Source organism: Scyliorhinus torazame, chromosome 7 (assembly GCF_047496885.1).
Source record: "Scyliorhinus torazame isolate Kashiwa2021f chromosome 7, sScyTor2.1, whole genome shotgun sequence".
Lineage (NCBI taxonomy): Eukaryota > Metazoa > Chordata > Chondrichthyes > Carcharhiniformes > Scyliorhinidae > Scyliorhinus > Scyliorhinus torazame.
In genome coordinates, this window is record NC_092713.1 from 206,221,282 (window position 1) to 206,242,755 (window position 21,474).

General features: G+C 53.1%; 1 protein-coding gene across 3 annotated transcripts in view; it reads right to left on the minus strand.

Moving 5' to 3' along the window:
• The window catches only part of LOC140426803 (receptor expression-enhancing protein 2-like), a 276,647-nt gene extending 262,683 nt beyond the window's left edge, over positions 1 to 13,964 (minus strand). For 2 of the 3 annotated variants that reach the window (XM_072512001.1, XM_072512000.1), the window contains exon 1: positions 13,554 to 13,964. In XM_072512001.1, coding sequence (XP_072368102.1) covers positions 13,554 to 13,585 — 32 coding nt within the window. In that variant the 5' untranslated portion in view covers positions 13,586 to 13,964. The remainder of the gene's footprint in view (positions 1 to 13,553) is intronic. The other variant, XM_072512002.1, reaches the window with a different exon arrangement.
• Positions 13,965 to 21,474: the final 7,510 nt, after the last annotated feature.

Sequence of the window (21,474 nt, forward strand, 5' to 3'; positions counted from 1 at the left end):
CTCAACTCCATCACTGCCCCAAACCCAATCCTCAGCCACATCACTGCCCCAAACACAATCCTCAGCCCCATCACTGCCCCTAACCCAATCCTGAGCCACATCAATGCCCCAAACACAATCCTAAGCCAAATGACTGTCCCAAATCCAATCCTCAGCCCCATCACTGCCCCAAACCCAATCCTCAGCCCCATCACTGCCCCAAACCCAATCCCTGCCCCATCACTGTCCCAAACCAAATCCCTGCCCCAAACCCAATCCTCAGCCCCATCACTGCCCGAAACCCAATCCTCAGCCCCATCACTGCCCCAAACCCAATCCTCAGCCCCATCACAGCCACAAACCCAATCCTCAGCACCATCACTGCCCCAAACCCAACCCTCAGCCCCATCACTGCCCCAAACCCAATCCTCAGCCCCATCACTGCCCAAAACCCAACCCTCAGCCCCATCAGTGCCCCAAACCCAATCCTCAGCCCCATCACTGCCCCAAACCCAATCCTCAGTCCCATCACAGCCACAAACCCAATCCTCAGCACCATCAGTGCCCCAAACCCAATCCTCAGCCCCATCACTGCCTCAAACCGAAACCTCAGCCCCATCACTGCCCCAAACCCAATCCTCAGCCCCATCACTGCCCCAAACCCAACCCTCAGCCCCATCAGTGCCCCAAACTCAATCCTCAGCCCCATCACTACCCCAAAACCCATCCTCAGCCCCATCAGTGCCCCATACCCAATCCTCAGCCCCACCACTGCTTCAAAACCCAATCCTCAGCACCATCACTGCCCCAAACCCAATCCTCAGCCCATCACTGCCCCAAACCCAACCCTCAGCCCCATCAGTGCCCCAAACCCAATCCTCAGCCCCATCAGTGCCCCAAAACCCAATCCTCTGCACCATCACTGCCCCAAACCCAATCCTCAGCCCCATCAGTGCCCCAAACCCAATCCTCAGCCCCATCACTGCCTCAAACCGAAACCTCAGCCCCATTACTGCCCCAAACCCAATCCTAAGCTCCATCAGTGCCCCAAACTCAATCCTCAGCCCCATCACTGCCCCAAACCCAATCCTCAGCCCCATCACTGCCCCAAACCCAATCCTCAGCCCCATCACTGCCCCAAACCCAATCCTCAGACCCATCAGTGCCCCAAACCCAATCCTCAGCCCCATCACTGCCCAAACCCAACCTTCAGCCCCATCAGTGCCCCAAACTCAATCCTCAGCCCCATCACTGCCCCAAAACCCAATCCTCAGCACCATCACTGCCCCAAACCCAATCCTCAGCCCCATCAGTGCCCCAAACTCAATCCTCAGCCCCATCACTACCCCAAAACCCAATCCTCAGCCCCATCACTACCCCAAAATCCAATCCTCAGCACCATCACTGCCCCAAACTCAACCCTCAGCCCCATCAGTGCCCCAAACCCAATCCTCAGCCCCATTACTGCACCAAAACCGAATCCTCTGCACCATCACTGCCCCAAACCCAATCCTCAGCCCCATCGGTGGCCAAACCCAATCCTCAGCCCCATCACTGCCTCAAACCGAAACCTCAGCCCCATCACTGCCCCAAACCAAATCCTCAGCCCCATCACTGCCCCAAACTCAATCCTCAGCCCCATCACTGCCCCAAACTCAATCCTCAGCCCCATCACTGCCCCAAACCCAATCCTCAGCCCCATCACTGCCCCAAACCCAACCCTCAGCCCCATCAGTGCCCCAAACTCAATCCTCAGCCCCATCACTACCACAAAACCCAATCCTCAGCCCCATCACTGCCCCAAACTCAATCCTCAGCCCCATCACTGCCCCAAAACCCAATCCTCAGCACCATCACTGCCCCAAACCCAATCCTCAGCCCCATCACTGCCCCAAACCCAACCCTCAGCCCCATCAGTGCCCCAAACTCAATCCTCAGCCCCATCACTGCCCCAAACCCAATCCTCAGCCCCATCACTGCCCCTAACCCAACCCTCAGCCCCATCAGTGCCCCAAACTCAATCCTCAGCCCCATCACTGCCCCAAAACCCAATCCTCAGCACCATCACTGCCCCAAACCCAATCCTCAGCCCCATCACTGCCCCAAACCCAACCCTCAGCCCCATCAGTGCCCCAAACTCAATCCTCAGCCCCATCACTGCCCCAAACCCAATCCTCAGCCCCATCACTGCCCCTAACCCAACCCTCAGCCCCATCAGTGCCCCAAACTCAATCCTCAGCCCCATCACTGCCCCAAAACCCAATCCTCAGCCCCATCAGTGCCCCAAACCCAATCCTCAGCCCCATCACTGCCCCAAACCCAACCCTCAGCCCCATCAGTGCCCCAAACCCAATCCTCAGCCCCATCACTGCCCAAACACCCAATCCTCTGCACCATCACTGCCCCAAACCCAACCCTCAGCCCCATCAGTGCCCCAAACCCAATCCTCTGCACCATCACTGCCCCAAACCCAATCCTCAGCCCCATCAATGCCCCAAACCCAATCCCTGCCCCATCACAGACCCAAACCCAACCCTCAGCCCCATCAGTGCCCCAAACCAAATCCTCAGCCCCATCACTGCTCCAAAACCCAATTCTCAGCACCATCACTGCCCCAAACTCAATCCTCAGGCCCATCACTGCCCCAAACCCAATCCCTGCCCCATCACTGCCCCAAACCCAATCCTCAGCCCCAACACTGCCCCAAACCCAATCCTCAGCCCCATCACTGCCCCAACCCCAATCCTCAGCCCCATCAATGCCGCAAACACAATCCTCAGCCCCCTCATTGCCCCAAACTCAATCCTCAGCCCCATCACTGCCCCAAACCCAATCCGCTGCCCCACCCCCAATCCCTGCCCCATCACTGCCCCATACCCAATCCTCAGCCCCATTAGTGCCCCAAACCCAATCCTCAGCCCCATCACTGCCCCAACCCCAATCCTCAGCGACATCACTGCCCCAAACCCAATCCTCAACCCCATCACTGCCCCAACCCCAATCCTCAGCGACATCACTCCCCAAACCCAATCCTCAACCCCATCACTGCCCCAAACCCAATCCTCAGCCACGTCACTGCCCCAAACCCAATCATCAACCCAATCACTGTCCCAAATCCAATCCTCTGCCCCATCACTGCCCCAAACCCAATCCTGAGCCCCAATACTGCCGCAAACCCAATCCTCTGCACCAAACCCAAATCCTCAGCCCCAACACTGCCCCAAAACCAACCCTCAGCTCCATCAGTGCCCCAAACTCAATCCTCAGCCCCATCACTGCCACAAAACCCAATCCTCAGCACCATCACTGCCCCAAACCCAACCCTCAGCTCCATCAGTGCCCCAAACTCAATCCTCAGCCCCATCACTGCCCCAAACCCAATCCTCAGCCCCATCACTGCCCCAAACCCAACCCTCAGCCCCATCAGTGCCCCAAACCTAATCCTCAGCCCCATCACTGCCCCAAAACCCAATCCTCTGCACCATCACTGCCCCAAACCCAATCCTCAGCCCCATCAGTGCCCCAAACCCAATGCTCAGCCCCATCAATGCCCCAAACCCAATCCCTGCCCCATCACTGCCCCAAACCCAATCCTCAGACCCAACACTGCCCCAAACCCAATCCTCAGCGACATCACTGCCCCAAACCCAATCCTCAACTCCATCACTGCCCCAAACCCAATCCTCAGCCACATCACTGCCCCAAACACAATCCTCAGCCCCATCACTGCCCCTAACCCAATCCTGAGCCACATCAATGCCCCAAACACAATCCTAAGCCAAATGACTGTCCCAAATCCAATCCTCAGCCCCATCACTGCCCCAAACCCAATCCTCAGCCCCATCACTGCCCCAAACCCAATCCCTGCCCCATCACTGTCCCAAACCAAATCCCTGCCCCAAACCCAATCCTCAGCCCCATCACTGCCCGAAACCCAATCCTCAGCCCCATCACTGCCCCAAACCCAATCCTCAGCCCCATCACAGCCACAAACCCAATCCTCAGCACCATCACTGCCCCAAACCCAACCCTCAGCCCCATCACTGCCCCAAACCCAATCCTCAGCCCCATCACTGCCCAAAACCCAACCCTCAGCCCCATCAGTGCCCCAAACCCAATCCTCAGCCCCATCACTGCCCCAAACCCAATCCTCAGTCCCATCACAGCCACAAACCCAATCCTCAGCACCATCAGTGCCCCAAACCCAATCCTCAGCCCCATCACTGCCTCAAACCGAAACCTCAGCCCCATCACTGCCCCAAACCCAATCCTCAGCCCCATCACTGCCCCAAACCCAACCCTCAGCCCCATCAGTGCCCCAAACTCAATCCTCAGCCCCATCACTACCCCAAAACCCATCCTCAGCCCCATCAGTGCCCCATACCCAATCCTCAGCCCCACCACTGCTTCAAAACCCAATCCTCAGCACCATCACTGCCCCAAACCCAATCCTCAGCCCATCACTGCCCCAAACCCAACCCTCAGCCCCATCAGTGCCCCAAACCCAATCCTCAGCCCCATCAGTGCCCCAAAACCCAATCCTCTGCACCATCACTGCCCCAAACCCAATCCTCAGCCCCATCAGTGCCCCAAACCCAATCCTCAGCCCCATCACTGCCTCAAACCGAAACCTCAGCCCCATTACTGCCCCAAACCCAATCCTAAGCTCCATCAGTGCCCCAAACTCAATCCTCAGCCCCATCACTGCCCCAAACCCAATCCTCAGCCCCATCACTGCCCCAAACCCAATCCTCAGCCCCATCACTGCCCCAAACCCAATCCTCAGACCCATCAGTGCCCCAAACCCAATCCTCAGCCCCATCACTGCCCAAACCCAACCTTCAGCCCCATCAGTGCCCCAAACTCAATCCTCAGCCCCATCACTGCCCCAAAACCCAATCCTCAGCACCATCACTGCCCCAAACCCAATCCTCAGCCCCATCAGTGCCCCAAACTCAATCCTCAGCCCCATCAGTGCCCCAAACTCAATCCTCAGCCCCATCACTGCCCCAAAACCCAATCCTCAGCACCATCACTGCCCCAAACCCAACCCTCAGCCCCATCAGTGCCCCAAACCCAATCCCCAGCCCCATCACTGCCCCAAAATCCAATCCTCTGCACCATCAGTGCCCCAAACCCAATCCTCAGCCCCATCAGTGCCCCAAACCCAATGCTCAGCCGCATCAATGCCCCAAACCCAATCCCTGCCCCATCACTGCCCCAAACCCAATCCTCAGCCGCAACACTGCCCCAAACCCAATCCTCAGCCCCATCACTGCCCCAACCCCAATCCTCAGCCCCATCACTGCCGCAAACACAATCCTCAGCCCCCTCATTGCCCCAAACTCAATCCTCAGCCCCATCACTGCCCCAAACCCAATCCTCAGCCCCATCACTGCCCCAAACCCAATCCTCAGCCACATCACTGTCCCAACCTCATTCCTCAGCCCAATCACTGCCCCAAACCCAATCCTCAGCCCTAACACTGCCCCAAACCCAATCCTCAGCCCCATCACTGCCTCAAACCCAATCCTCAGACCCATCACTGCCCCAAACCTAATCCTCTGCACGAAACCCAAACCTCAGCTCCAACACTGCCCCAAACCCAATCCTCAGCCCCATCACTGCCCCAAACCCAATCCTCAGCCCCATCACTGCCCGAACCCCAATCCTCAGCCTCATCACTGCCCCAAACCTAATCCTCAGCCCCATTGCTGCCCTAAACCCAATCATTGCCCCAAACCAAATCCCTGCCCCAAACCCAATCCTCAGCCCCATCACTGCCCGAAACCCAATCCTCAGCCCCATCACTGCCCCAAATCCAATCCTCAGCCCAATCACTGACCCAACCCCAATCTCTGCCCCATCACTGCCTCAAACCCAATCCTCAGCCCCATCACTGCCCCAACCCCAATCCTCAGCCCTATCACTGTCCCAACCTCAATCCTCAGCGCTATCACTGCCCCAAACCCAATCCTCAGCCCCATCACTGCTCCAAACCCAATCCTCAGCCCCATCACTGCCTCAAACCCAATCCTCAGACCCATCACTGCCCCAAACCCAATCCTCTGCACGAAACCCAAACCTCAGCTCCAACACTGCCCCAAACCCAATCCTCAGCCCCATCACTGCCCGAACCCCAATCCTCAGCCTCATCACTGCCCCAAACCTAATCCTCAGCCACATTGCTGCCCTAAACCCAATCACTGCCCCAAACCAAATCCCTGCCCCAAACCCAATCCTCAGCCCCATCACTGCCAGAACCCCAATCCTCAGCCTCATCACTGCCCCAAACCTAATCCTCAGCCCCATTACTGCCCCAAAACCAATCCCTGCCCCATCACTGCCCCAACCCCAATCCTCAGCCCCATCACTGCCCCAAATCTAATCCTCAGTCCAATCACTGACCCAACCCCAATCTCTGCCCCATCACTGCCTCAAACCCAATCCTCAGCCCCATCACTGCCCCAACCCCAATCCTCAGCCCTATCACTGTCCCAACCTCAATCCTCAGCCCCATCACTGCCCCAAACCCAATCCTCTGCCCCATCACTGCCTCAAACCCAATCCTCAGCCCCATCACTGCCCCAACCCCAATCCTCAGCCCTATCACTGTCCCAACCTCAATCCTCAGCCCCATCACTGCCCCAAACCCAATCCTCAGCCCCATCACTGCCTCAAACCCAATCCTCAGCCCTATCACTGCCCCAAACCCAATCCTCAGCCCTAACACTGCCCCAAACCCAATCCTCAGCCACGTCACTGCCCCAAACCCAATCATCAACCCAATCACTGTCCCAAATCCAATTCTCTGCCCCATCACTGCCCCAAACCCAATCCTCAGCCCCATCACTGCCCCAAACCCAATCCTCAGCCCCAGCACTGCTCCAAACCCAATCCTCAGCCCAATCACTGTCCAAAACCCAATGATCGGCCCCATCACTGCCCCAAACCCAATCCTGAGCCCCAATACTGCCGCAAACCCAATCCTCTGCACCAAACCCAAATCCTCAGCCCCAACACTGCCCCAAAACCAACCCTCAGCTCCATCAGTGCCCCAAACTCAATCCTCAGCCCCATCACTGCCACAAAACCCAATCCTCAGCCCCATCAGTGCCCCAAACCCAATCCTCAGCCCCATCACTGCCCCAAACCCAACCCTCAGCCCCATCAGTGCCCCAAACTCAATCCTCTGCCCCATCACTGCCCCAAACCCAATCCTCAGCCCCATCACTGCCCCAAACCCAATCCTCAGCCCCATCACTGCCCGAACCCCAATCCTCAGCCTCATCACTGCCCCAAACCTAATCCTCAGCCCCATTGCTGCCCTAAACCCAATCATTGCCCCAAACCAAATCCCTGCCCCAAACCCAATCCTCAGCCCCATCACTGCCCGAAACCCAATCCTCAGCCCCATCACTGCCCCAAATCCAATCCTCAGCCCAATCACTGACCCAACCCCAATCTCTGCCCCATCACTGCCTCAAACCCAATCCTCAGCCCCATCACTGCCCCAACCCCAATCCTCAGCCCTATCACTGTCCCAACCTCAATCCTCAGCCCTATCACTGCCCCAAACCCAATCCTCAGCCCCATCACTGCTCCAAACCCAATCCTCAGCCCCATCACTGCCTCAAACCCAATCCTCAGACCCATCACTGCCCCAAACCCAATCCTCTGCACGAAACCCAAACCTCAGCTCCAACACTGCCCCAAACCCAATCCTCAGCCCCATCACTGCCCGAACCCCAATCCTCAGCCTCATCACTGCCCCAAACCTAATCCTCAGCCACATTGCTGCCCTAAACCCAATCACTGCCCCAAACCAAATCCCTGCCCCAAACCCAATCCTCAGCCCCATCACTGCCAGAACCCCAATCCTCAGCCTCATCACTGCCCCAACCCCAATCCTCAGCCCCATCACTGCCCCAAATCTAATCCTCAGTCCAATCACTGACCCAACCCCAATCTCTGCCCCATCACTGCCTCAAACCCAATCCTCAGCCCCATCACTGCCCCAACCCCAATCCTCAGCCCTATCACTGTCCCAACCTCAATCCTCAGCCCCATCACTGCCCCAAACCCAATCCTCAGCCCCATCACTGCCTCAAACCCAATCCTCAGCCCCATCACTGCCCCAAACCCAATCCTCAGCCCCATCACTGCCTCAAACCCAATCCTCAGCCCCATCACTGCCCCAAACCCAATCCTCAGCCACATCACTGTCCCAACCTCAATCCTCAGCCCTATCACTGCCCCAAACCCAATCCTCAGCCCTAACACTGCCCCAAACCCAATCCTCAGCCACGTCACTGCCCCAAACCCAATCATCAACCCAATCACTGTCCCAAATCCAATTCTCTGCCCCATCACTGCCCCAAACCCAATCCTCAGCCCCATCACTGCCCCAAACCCAATCCTCAGCCCCAGCACTGCTCCAAACCCAATCCTCAGCCCAATCACTGTCCAAAACCCAATGATCGGCCCCATCACTGCCCCAAACCCAATCCTGAGCCCCAATACTGCCGCAAACCCAATCCTCTGCACCAAACCCAAATCCTCAGCCCCAACACTGCCCCAAAACCAACCCTCAGCTCCATCAGTGCCCCAAACTCAATCCTCAGCCCCATCACTGCCACAAAACCCAATCCTCAGCCCCATCAGTGCCCCAAACCCAATCCTCAGCCCCATCACTGCCCCAAACCCAACCCTCAGCCCCATCAGTGCCCCAAACTCAATCCTCTGCCCCATCACTGCCCCAAACCCAATCCTCAGCCCCATCACTGCCCCAAACCCAACCCTCAGCCCCATCAGTGCCCCAAACCTAATCCTCAGCCCCATCACTGTCCCAAAACCCAATCCTCTGCACCATCACTGCCCCAAACCCAATCCTCAGCCCCATCAGAGCCCCAAACCCAATGCTCAGCCCCATCAATGCCCCAAACCCAATCCCTGCCCCATCACTGCCCCAAACCCAATCCTCAGCCCCATCACTGCCCCAAAACCCAATCCTCAGCCCCATCAGTGCCCCAAACCCAATCCTCAGCCCCATCAGTGCCCCAAACCCAATCCTCAGCCCCATCACTGCCCAAACACCCAATCCTCTGCACCATCACTGCCCCAAACCCAATCCTCAGCCCCATCAGTGCCCCAAACTCAATCCTCAGCCCCATCACTACCCCAAAACCCAATCCTCAGCCCCATCAGTGCCCCAAACCCAATCCTCAGCCCCATCACTGCCCCAAACCCAACCTTCAGCCCCATCAGTGCCCCAAACCCAATCCTCAGCCCCATCACTGCCCCAAACCCAACCCTCAGCCCATCAGTGCCCCAAACTCAATCCTCAACCCCATCACTGCCCCAAAACCCAATCCTCTGCACCATCACTGCCCCAAACCCAATCCTCAGCCCCATCACTGCCCCAAACCCAACCCTCAGCCCCATCAGTGCCCCAAATCCAATCCCCAGCCCCATCACTGCCCCAAAACCCAATCCTCTGCACCATCACTGCCCCAAACCCAATCCTCAGCCCCATCAGTGCCCCAAACCCAATGCTCAGCCCCATCAATGCCCCAAACCCAATCCCTGCCCCATCACTGCCCCAAACCCAATCCTCAGCCCCAACACTGCCCCAAACCCAATCCTCAGCCCCATCACTGCCCCAACCCCAATCCTCAGCCCCATCACTGCCGCAAACACAATCCTCAGCCCCCTCATTGCCCCAAACTCAATCCTCAGCCCCATCACTGCCCCAAACCCAATCCTCAGCCCCATCACTGCCCCAAACCCAATCCTCAGCCACATCACTGTCCCAACCTCATTCCTCAGCCCAATCACTGCCCCAAACCAAATCCTCAGCCCTAACACTGCCCCAAACCCAATCCTCAGCCCCATCACTGCCTCAAACCCAATCCTCAGCCCCATCACTGCCCCAAACCCAATCCTCAGCCACATCACTGTCCCAACCTCAATCCTCAGCCCTATCACTGCCCCAAACCCAATCCTCAGCCCTAACACTGCCCCAAACCCAATCCTCAGCCACGTCACTGCCCCAAACCCAATCATCAACCCAATCACTGTCCCAAATCCAATTCTCTGCCCCATCACTGCCCCAAACCCAATCCTCAGCCCCATCACTGCCCCAAACTCAATCCTCAGCCCCAGCACTGCTCCAAACCCAATCCTCAGCCCAATCACTGTCCAAAACCCAATGATCGGCCCCATCACTGCCCCAAACCCAATGATCGGCCCCATCACTGCCCCAAACCCAATCCTGAGCCCCAATACTGCCGCAAACCCAATCCTCTGCACCAAACCCAAATCCTCAGCCCCAACACTGCCCCAAAACCAACCCTCAGCTCCATCAGTGCCCCAAACTCAATCCTCAGCCCCATCACTGCCACAAAACCCAATCCTCAGCCCCATCAGTGCCCCAAACCCAATCCTCAGCCCCATCACTGCCCCAAACCCAACCCTCAGCCCCATCAGTGCCCCAAACTCAATCCTCTGCCCCATCACTGCCCCAAACCCAATCCTCAGCCCCATCACTGTCCCAAAACCCAATCCTCTGCACCATCACTGCCCCAAACCCAATCCTCAGCCCCATCAGTGCCCCAAACCCAATGCTCAGCCCCATCACTACCCCAAAACCCAATCCTCAGCCCCATCAGTGCCCCAAACCCAATCCTCAGCCCCATCACTGCCCCAAACCCAACCTTCAGCCCCATCAGTGCCCCAAACTCAATCCTCAGCCCCATCACTGCCCCAAACCCAACCCTCAGCCCATCAGTGCCCCAAACTCAATCCTCAGCCCCATCACTGCCCCAAAACCCAATCCTCTGCACCATCACTGCCCCAAACCCAATCCTCAGCCCCATCACTGCCCCAAACCCAACCCTCAGCCCCATCAGTGCCCCAAACCCAATCCCCAGCCCCATCACTGCCCCAAAACCCAATCCTCTGCACCATCACTGCCCCAAACCCAATCCTCAGCCCCATCAGTGCCCCAAACCCAATGCTCAGCCCCATCAATGCCCCAAACCCAATCCCTGCCCCATCACTGCCCCAAACCCAATCCTCAGCCCCAACACTGCCCCAAACCCAATCCTCAGCCCCATCACTGCCCCAACCCCAATCCTCAGCCCCATCACTGCCGCAAACACAATCCTCAGCCCCCTCATTGCCCCAAACTCAATCCTCAGCCCCATCACTGCCCCAAACCCAATCCTCAGCCCCATCACTGCCCCAAACCCAATCCTCAGCCACATCACTGTCCCAACCTCATTCCTCAGCCCAATCACTGCCCCAAACCAAATCCTCAGCCCTAACACTGCCCCAAACCCAATCCTCAGCCCCATCACTGCCTCAAACCCAATCCTCAGACCCATCACTGCCCCAAACCTAATCCTCTGCACGAAACCCAAACCTCAGCTCCAACACTGCCCCAAACCCAATCCTCAGCCCCATCACTGCCCCAAACCCAATCCTCAGCCCCATCACTGCCCGAACCCCAATCCTCAGCCTCATCACTGCCCCAAACCTAATCCTCAGCCCCATTGCTGCCCTAAACCCAATCACTGCCCCAAACCAAATCCCTGCCCCAAACCCAATCCTCAGCCCCATCACTGCCCGAAACCCAATCCTCAGCCCCATCACTGCCCCAAATCCAATCCTCAGCCCAATCACTGACCCAACCCCAATCTCTGCCCCATCACTGCCTCAAACCCAATCCTCAGCCCCATCACTACCCCAACCCCAATCCTCAGCCCTATCACTGTCCCAACCTCAATCCTCAGCCCTATCACTGCCCCAAACCCAATCCTCAGCCCCATCACTGCTCCAAACCCAATCCTCAGCCCCATCACTGCCTCAAACCCAATCCTCAGACCCATCACTGCCCCAAACCCAATCCTCAGCCCCATCACTGCCCCAAACCTAATCCTCAGCCCCATTGCTGCCCTAAACCCAATCACTGCCCCAAACCAAATCCCTGCCCCAAACCCAATCCTCAGCCCCATCACTGCCCGGACCCCAATCCTCAGCCTCATCACTGCCCCAAACCTAATCCTCAGCCCCATTACTGCGCCAAACACAATCCCTGCCCCATCACTGCCCCAACCCCAATCCTCAGCCCCATCACTGCCCCAAATCCAATCCTCAGTCCAATCACTGACCCAACCCCAATCTCTGCCCCATCACTGCCTCAAACCCAATCCTCAGCCCCATCACTGCCCCAACCCCAATCCTCAGCCCTATCACTGTCCCAACCTCAATCCTCAGCCCCATCACTGCCCCAAACCCAATCCTCAGCCCCATCACTGCCTCAAACCCAATCCTCAGCCCCATCACTGCCCCAAACCCAATCCTCAGCCCCATCACTGCCTCAAACCCAATCCTCAGCCCCATCACTGCCCCAAACCCAATCCTCAGCCACATCACTGTCCCAACCTCAATCCTCAGCCCTATCACTGCCCCAAACCCAATCCTCAGCCCTAACACTGCCCCAAACCCAATCCTCTGCACGAAACCCAAACCTCAGCTCCAACACTGCCCCAAACCCAATCCTCAGCCTCATTACTGCCCCAAACCCAATCCTCAGCCCCATCACTGCCCGAACTCCAATCCTCAGCCTCATCACTGCCTCAAACCTAATCCTCAGCCCCATTACTGCCCCAAACCCAATCCCTGCCCCATCACTGCCCCAAACCAAATCCGTGCCCCAAACCCAATCCTCAGCCCCATCACTGCCCGAAACCCAATCCTCAGCCCCATCACAGCCCCAAACCCAATCCTCAGCCCCATCACTGCCCCAAAACCCAATCATCGGCCCCATCACTGCCCCAACCCTAATCCTCAGCCCTATCACTGTCCCAACCTCAATCCTCAGCCCTATCACTGCCCCAAACCCAATCCTCAGCCCCATCACTGCTCCAAACCCAATCCTCAGCCCCATCACTGCCCCAAACCCAATCCTCAGACCCATCTGTTTCTCCCCAACCCCAGCCCAACCTCTTCACCTGCCTCCAGGAATGCAGACCCTGCCCTGCCGTCCCCGCCCTGGTGGACAGCAGAGCCCGGCTGCGGAAACCTGCAGGAATTTATGGAAATGTCCATCGCAATACGACAAAGAGCGAGCGACAGCAGAATTGGGGCCAGGACCAGGAAAATAACCCCCAACCCACATTCACAGTCCCACCTGACTGCAAGAAGCAATTAAATGAACCCGATTTCCGTGGCAGACGTTCAAATTCAACACAAAACCGAAAACGGTGGAGATTAAGAATTCTAAATAAATGTCAAGGAGAAGCGAAACAGGGCAGAAAAGATTTTCGTTTTGCATTTTTCTTTTGATCTCTTGCCAGCTAGCTAGCAGCGAGGCACCTTGCAAACAAACAAAAAATGTCCATTTTGATTCATTTCTGCAAAGGCATTCAGCAAGAATCTCTCCTGGGGGTGGGGGTAAAGGAGGCTCAATGGTAAAATGTAAGATGCTGTGATGAATGAGCCGGGGGAACTGGTGCTTATTCATCCACCCCCTTGTCGGACTGTGATGAGGAAGATGCTGAAATACTCACACCACCAGGCGGGAGATCATCCAGGAGACCATGGCGAGGGCTGGAGCTTGCGGCCGCCTATGTGTTCCGAGGCTGCATCCAGTATCCTCGTGCCGAGAACTTGCAGCACCTTCCCTTGCCAGCTCCCTTGCTGCTCTTGCTGTTACCCACTGGGCGATCTCAAGGCCAGGCGGAGTTCCGGCTCCTCAAGCAAGCACAAGCCGCTTTAAAGGGTGGTGACGCACACAGCAGCCTGGTTCCTCGACAATCAAATAAATAAATAAATAAATCGCTTTCTGTGTGCCCTTCTGAGGGCCAGGTTTTCCCTCCTCGCCGTGTTTTGTTTGTTTGTTGTTGTTGCTTATGTTGTCAGCTCTGCAAAAACAGTCTGGGTCCCCTCACAGCGGTTTTGCTATCTGTCTCTCAATCTGTGCTGATGCAATGTTATCCCACTGGTTCAAGGTCTCACATTGTGACTGTGGATGTGCACGGGGAGCTTTTTTTTCTCATCATGCTTACTATCTCAGCAATGTTTATTTTAAAGGTATAAAACAAGCCAGATGCTGGAAATCTGAAATAAGGACAGAAAGTGCTGGGACAACTCAGCAGGTCTGGCGGCATGTGTGGCCAGAGAGACAGTGTTCACTCCAATGCTTCCGAAGAAGGGTCATCATATTGGACTCGAAACGTTAACTCTGCTTTTTCTCTCCACAGATACTGCCAGACCTGCTGAGCTTTTCTGGCATTCTCTGATTTTATTTATTGTTTAATGTTATTTGCTATGGTACTGAACGTGATCAAGTGCGGCCCATGGCCTGTCATGCTTTTTCTGATCACAATATCTGTGCCTTTCCCGCATGTGTTTGTACTCTGTGCCCATGGGCGTCATCCTAAATATGGACAAAAAAGCCATTTTTTCCATCTTAATGCCTTTATCGATAGTATCATGGACATAATTTATATTTTCCTTTTTATTGCCCATGATCAATATGTTTATATGTGACAGGTGTGTATTTTCTTACCCTCAGAGTGATTATCCCTATTTTAATCATCACATCAGCAATTTTGGTGAGTTTAACAAAATGAGAAGGCTATTTATTATCACGCCCTGGACGTTTAAAACATGACATCACACTCACTTGACTCACACACACTATCACAAATACAAAGGTTTGATACAGGTGAAGGTAAAGCAATGCAATTACAATTTATGATTGTCTCAGTCTCTTTTGTGGCAGGCCTGTAGTTTCTTAGGTGCATTGATTCTTGAATTAAAGTGAAAGTCTTGTGAAACAGACGATTCTTAATAAGCTGTGAGGATTCTTGTGATTGAATTTCCAGGAGCCTGGTGCTCAGGTGAACTCAAACTCGGAACAAGCTGGGGAGATTTCCTCTCCCACTTTTGAGGTATTGAACTTACATTGGCTGCTTGGATGGCTTGCAGGTGGCTCTCTGGCTTTCCAAAGGAAATCTGTTTGCAGAACAGTTTCATCGTGCTTTAAAAGGCAAACAGAATGTATGGCTGCCTCAACATGTGACCTTTCTCAAGTCCAAAGTCTTTTTCTAAATAAGGTGGGTGGTTCGGTCAATTATGTGGTAGCTTTCACATCTTGAGAGTTTGAGGAGCCAATGGCTTTGTATCTGAATGACCCATTCGATTGATACCCTTTTGAGTTAGTTTGAGGAAAAGGCACTGAGTCATCATCAGCCTGGAAGGTTCTTTTTGTTCCCTCTTGAAACAGGGGAATGGGTTCAATGCACAAAAGTAATAGTTGATCCTCGGGCTGCCATTTCTTTGTAACTTTTTGGAGTCAGTTTTCAAAATATAAAAAATAGTTTAAAATTCTGAATATACTGGGACATGACAATGGAAAGACCATTGAGTTCCTCCTCAACCCACTCCCATCCAACCCACTGACCTCACATTTTGCAACACCCAATTCTTTCTTAAGTGATTCCATATTTTTGTTTGCCTTTCTGATTCCATCTGTATGTCCATTCCCTGGGTCAACAATTGAGAAAAGAACCTACTGTCATCAGTGGTGAATTTATCATTTTCTAGTTTGAACCTGTGTGCCTCGGAACAATTTAATTTAAAGTAATATCTTGAACTCACCTTTTACATCACCTGAAATATCTCAGATTCCTCTGTGAGATCACGTATTTCCTTCAAACTCACATCCACTTGGAATGAGTCACAAGGTTCTTCTCTTCAATGCTTGAATGACTCTTTTGTTTCTCAGTGACCAGAACTGAACACAGTACTCAACTTGAGGTCTGACCAGAGCATAAGTGTTGTGGCTGTACAGATGTCAGCCTTGTCTTATTTATGGTGCATTTGCCTCTGAATCAGGAGATTGTGGGTCCAAATGGCACTTTAGAAACCTGGATCGAAACACCCCTTGAACACGGGGAGTCCCGCTCCGCAACACTCACACACTCCCCTCCCCACCCCCAGGTTGAGCTGCCACCTGAGCACCCTGAAGGGATGCAGACCTATCTTGTCCTGCAGTCTCCACCAACCTGCTTCTCGCCTGAGTGGAAGCTATGCCTGCCAATCAGGTTTGCTTTCAGGAGATGATCCTTTCAGTTACATCACACACATTCTTTGGAGTCAGAAGTCTACAGCATACGGGGGAACCAGACTTCTGGGTTACCTGCACCTTACTGATACTCTGCCCCCCTCACTGACAGGTCAGGTACATTAAAAACTAACCCCTCTAGCTTGTTACCCATGTCTATCTGTTTTTCTAGTCTAAGGGTGGAATTTACTGCTCCCACCAGCAGCAGGAATGATGGCGGGTGGGAACACTTAACTTGGCTGGAGGCAAAAATAATTTGTTTTCCGATGGCGGAATAAATTGTTGGAATTTTGTCCTCCTGACTTTTAGGGCGGGTTAAAGACGAGTTGAGCTTCCCAACGAACATTGTTGAAAACCTCATTTGTATGCATTAGTATGTCATGCATATTCATTAAAAGGCAACCTCGCAGTATTAAGCTCTCTCTCCAAATTACGTTCCCCACCAACAAAAATGTATGACATTCAGTTTTGGAACGGTATATAAATGATGTGCATCTCTGCCTCATGGTACCGAGGACCCGCGTTCGATTCCGGCCCCGGGTCATCTGTGTGGAGTTTGCACATTTTCCCTGTGACTGCATGGGTCTCACCCCCACAAGCCAAAGATGTTCAGGGTAGGTGGATCAGCCATGCTAACTTGCCCATTAATTGGGGAAAAAAAGAATTGGGTACTCTGAATTTTTTTCAAAAAAATAAATGATATGCATCTGGTGAGCATCACCTTTTCCATGACCTTGAGTTCCATCGATGTTGCTTCTGCTTTTTGAGGACCTCGCATAACTTCAATGGAGTGCCGTTAACAAACACTGTGCCAAGGGGGGAGAGTGTCTAGGCAAGGGGGCAGGGAGTGCCTTCGAGGGCAGGGTCAGTGGTATCGCTAGTGGGGTCCTGAGAGGAGAAGTCTGGTGATTGGAAGGAACAGTCACAGTCAGAGAGGGAGGAGTGGGAATGTGTTGGGATGATAGGTCCAAGGTGAGAATCTGACAAGTGAAGATCTGGCAGGGTCTGGGTGGGCATGGGGGCTGTAACAGGTGGTGGCTATAAAGGGAGGAAAGGCCTGTGGAGGTGGACCATGGTAGAATTCAGGGTAATGGGATGGGGGAGGTCTAAGGGTGACAGAAGGGAAAGGATGGTGATACTGGGTGCGTATATGGTGAGGGGGAAAGTTGGTGGGTGACAGGGGGAGGGCAGAAGGTGGTGGAGTGTGTTTGAAAGGTGATGTGCACCATTTTTGTCAAGTTGACCTTGACCACCTAGTTAATCAGTGAGATCCCTTTAGATGTAAGGAGAATCTTTTTGGGTGGGTCGTGTACAAAGTCAGCACAAGTGGCTGACTAAAGGGACACCCTAATAATTATGAGACAACTAGATGTCAAAGATGCTCACATGTGATCACCTGCCTATGTTTAAACTACCACTGCAGCAGGTTTCTTCCGACTCATGGGTTAAATAACATCAAGATCCTCGAAAGATTTAGAGCTGCCTTTCATTCTGTGCCATTTACCATTGACTGTAGCCAGACGCAGGTTTGAAGGTAGGGAGGGAGGGCGTTGGGTGCCTCCAAGGGCACAGCTGGTGGAGGGCAGCCAACCCATGACTCCAAGCCTCCGTCTTCCTCGGTGAATGGTCATGGCTGACAAGGACTCATGTGGTTAGTCTTTCTGTGCTGCCTACGCATTGGTCTCATTATAGAGTCTCGTGGGTGATGAAGACAACTGGAAAAGTGTCCCTGTGGGGCTTCTTGTACATGGCTCTCACCAGCCTGCTCAAAGAACAATGTATGGACGAGAGGAACACCCATCTCTGGTCCTTCAGTATGTCCTTTACCTGGAAGGGGAGCAGTGAGAATGCCATGACTAGAGGCCAAGTGAAGGACTTAGCATTTGCCTGTGAACTTTGACATTGAGAGAAACTGTAAAGGACATACTGACTTAATGAATCACTTCAATTTGTTCAAGCATCGATAACACAGGTTGCAGGAAACCCTGTCTTGATAATGGCATTTATCCAGGTGAGGAGAAGCAAGACCCATTGCAGGTTGGCAAAGGCTAATAGCAGCAAGGGCGTGAGCAGCAAGAGTCAGTGGGGCCTCTAAAACGTCTAAAACATCAAGAGGCGAGTCAACATGATTCACTGCAACATTGGGTGTATATGATCCATCTAAGTTTTTCATGTCTATCACCTGGTCTCAATGACATTATGATCCCCATAAAAAACCTTCTGGTGAGAATGATTTGGCTTCCAGTGGAATATCGAGGATAGAATGTCAGCTAGAATTCATTTGCTAGCTTCACAAAATCTCTGAGACGTATGTTCTGCGATTTGAAACTATCCCAGCTGGAAATGTAAATCAGTTTTGACCTGCAAGAGCTAGAAATGCAAGTTAGAACATAGAGTGCAGAAGGAGGCCATTCGGCCCATCGAGTCTGCACCGACCCACTTAAGCCCTCACTTCCACTCTATCCCCGTAACCCAATAACCCCTCTTAACCTTTTTTGGACACTAAGGGCAAGTTGGCATGGCCAATCATACTAACCTGCATGTCTTTGGACTGTGGGAGAAAACCGGAGCACCCGGAGGAACCCACGCAGACACGGGGAGAACGTGCAGACTCCGCACAGACAGTGACTCAGCGGGGAATCGAACCTGGGACCCTGGTGCTGTGAAGCTACAGTGATAGCCACTTGTGCTACCGTGCTGCCCACAAGTTGTGCGATAAATCCTAACACTATCCAGCCATCATTTTCTCAAGTATTTTCCTCAGGGCTGTTAGACTAACTGGTCTATAATTGTATAATATTGGGATTCCAGTCACTAGCTTAGAGCCCTTGTGGTTTTTAAAATTCATTTACAGGATGTGGGCGTTGCAGGCTAGGCCAAAATTCATTTCTCATCCCTAGTTGCTCTTCAGAAGGTGGTGGTGAGTTGCTTTTTTGAACTGTTGCAGTCTTTGAAGTGTAGGCACACCCACAGTGCTGTTAGGGAGGGTGTTCCAGAATGTTGCCCCAGCGACAGTGAAAGAATGGTGATATATTTCCAAGTCAAGATGATGCGTGACTTGGAGGGGAACATCCAGGTGGTGGGGTCCCCAGGTATCTGCTGCTCTCGTCCTTCTAGATGGTTGTGGTTGTGTGTTTGGAAAATATTGTCTAAGGAACCTTGGTGAGTTACTGCAGTGCATCTTGGAGATGGTACACACGGCTGCCACTGTTTGTCGGTGGTGGAGGGTTTGAATGTATGTGGAAGGGGGAGCAATTAAGCGGACTGCTTTGTCCTGGATGGTGTTGAGCTTCTTGAGTGTTGTTAGAGCTGCATTCATCCAGGCAAGTGGGGAGTATTCCATTACACCCCTGACTTGTGCCTTGTAGATGGTGGACAGGCATTGGAGGGTCGAGATGTAAGTTACCTGCCGTAGGATTCCTAGCCTTTGACCTGCCCTGGTAGCCACAGTATTAATATAGATGTATATTAGTTTCTGATCAATATAGCTGTATATCAGTTTCTGATCAATGGTAACCCCCAGAATGTTGATTGTGGGAGATTCAGCGATGGTAATGCCATTGAATGTCTAGGGGCGGTGGTTAGATTCTCTCTTGTAGGAGATGCTTATTGCCTGGCACGAATGTAACTTGCCAGTCAGCCCAAGCCTGGATATTGTCCAGGTCATGCTGTATTTGAACATGGACTGCTTCATTATCTGAGAAGACGTGAGTGGTGCTGAACATTGTGCAGTCGTCCACAAACATTCCACTTCTTTACTTGTAATGGAAGGGAGGTCATTGATGAAGCAGCTGAAGATGGTTGGGACTCGGACACCACCCTAAGGCACTCCTCAGTTTGATCAGTATTTCTGGAACTCCTAAAATGCCTTACCACTGCTCTGACTTATATTGTCACTTATTTCCGCATCTCCTGCAGTTGCTCCATAAAGATCTAAAACTTTAGTTTTTGAGATCATGGACTCGATTCTCTGTAGCCCGACGCCAAAATCGTGATCGGCAATCGGCCGGAGAATGGATTCCGACGCCAGAATCGGGGCCGGTGCCGGTTTGACACCAGTCCACATGCTATGCCCCCTTCAAACTGGCGTCATCATGATGTGCGCCACGCGCCGTTTCAACAGCGTTGGCGCGTCATCGGCTGGCCCACCCGCGATGCTCTGCCCCCGATGGGCCATGTTCCCGACGGCCCAGCGAAGTGTCGTCCCAGCAGTTGGGAACCCAGCGTGCCAGCTGCGGACAGTGTCCAGCACCGCCACATTCGTCCTGGATCCATGCCGCTGGCCGGGGGGCTCTTTCTAGAGCAGGGAGGACCGGTGGGGGGTGACCAGGGTTAAGGTGCGAACACGGCCGTTACCATGTTTTACGGACCCTGCCATTCTTCGGCCATTTTCGGTATGGTCCAAGGAAGTTTCACACTGCGCCAGTGTGAGCCCCTCACCAGTACCGGAATCGGTGAGGGGTTCGCGCCGATTTTCTTGTCATGAACACCACGGGTCCCACACCTCAGAAATGGAGAATCCAGCCCATATATTTACTGGGTCTCTACAGATTGTTGAAACTCAAGATGATTTGACAGCTTGGAAGTTACCCACAGTCTTCTTTTGTGAATATTGATGTGAATAATTCACGAAGCACATCTGTCATTTCCTCATCTCACATTTTTTATTTTCATTTTGTCCTTTAAAGGAGTTTCATGGTTCTTAACTAAAATAATCCTTGTGATATCTCTTCATAAAAAATCTCAAATTCATTACAAACAAGTTATTTGGAACAATGACTACCAACAAATAATTGTGTCATTCTGTCATGTTCGAAAACAAGAGGAGCAAAGGGAGAATGTAAAAAATCTCTGAAGCAAAGTCTCCAAGTGCTGCATGTATTGTTCCCCTGATCAAAGTCTTGTTCAGGGTATAACCATGGCAGGATGATGGTTCTGGCTGGGAACTGGAGAACACCTTTGATAAAACTCAAGAATTGGGGAGGCAACTTTAAGAAAGTTCAGCCTCTCACTATGAAACATCCTTGCATGCTCCAGGATGTCCAGATGGGACTTCAACAGATAGAATCAACAAACAGCTGTGCGAATACATTGAGATACCTGTACCTGCCATCCTTTTGATGAAAGAGCTAATCATCTCCCAATGTTGCTTAACTGGGACTAACCTAAAATATAAAATCCCACCTATCTATTTTGCTAAAAGTCCCCCAACACTGTACCTACCCCAAGAAAATCTAATGGCAGTTGTTTTTTCTCTATCCTGCTGTCAAGTAGTGTACTTCAAATTAGCTGCAATGCAGGAGTGGGGTATGCGCGGGGGGAGGGAGGGTGGTGGTGGTACTAATCCTTTTGTTCCATTC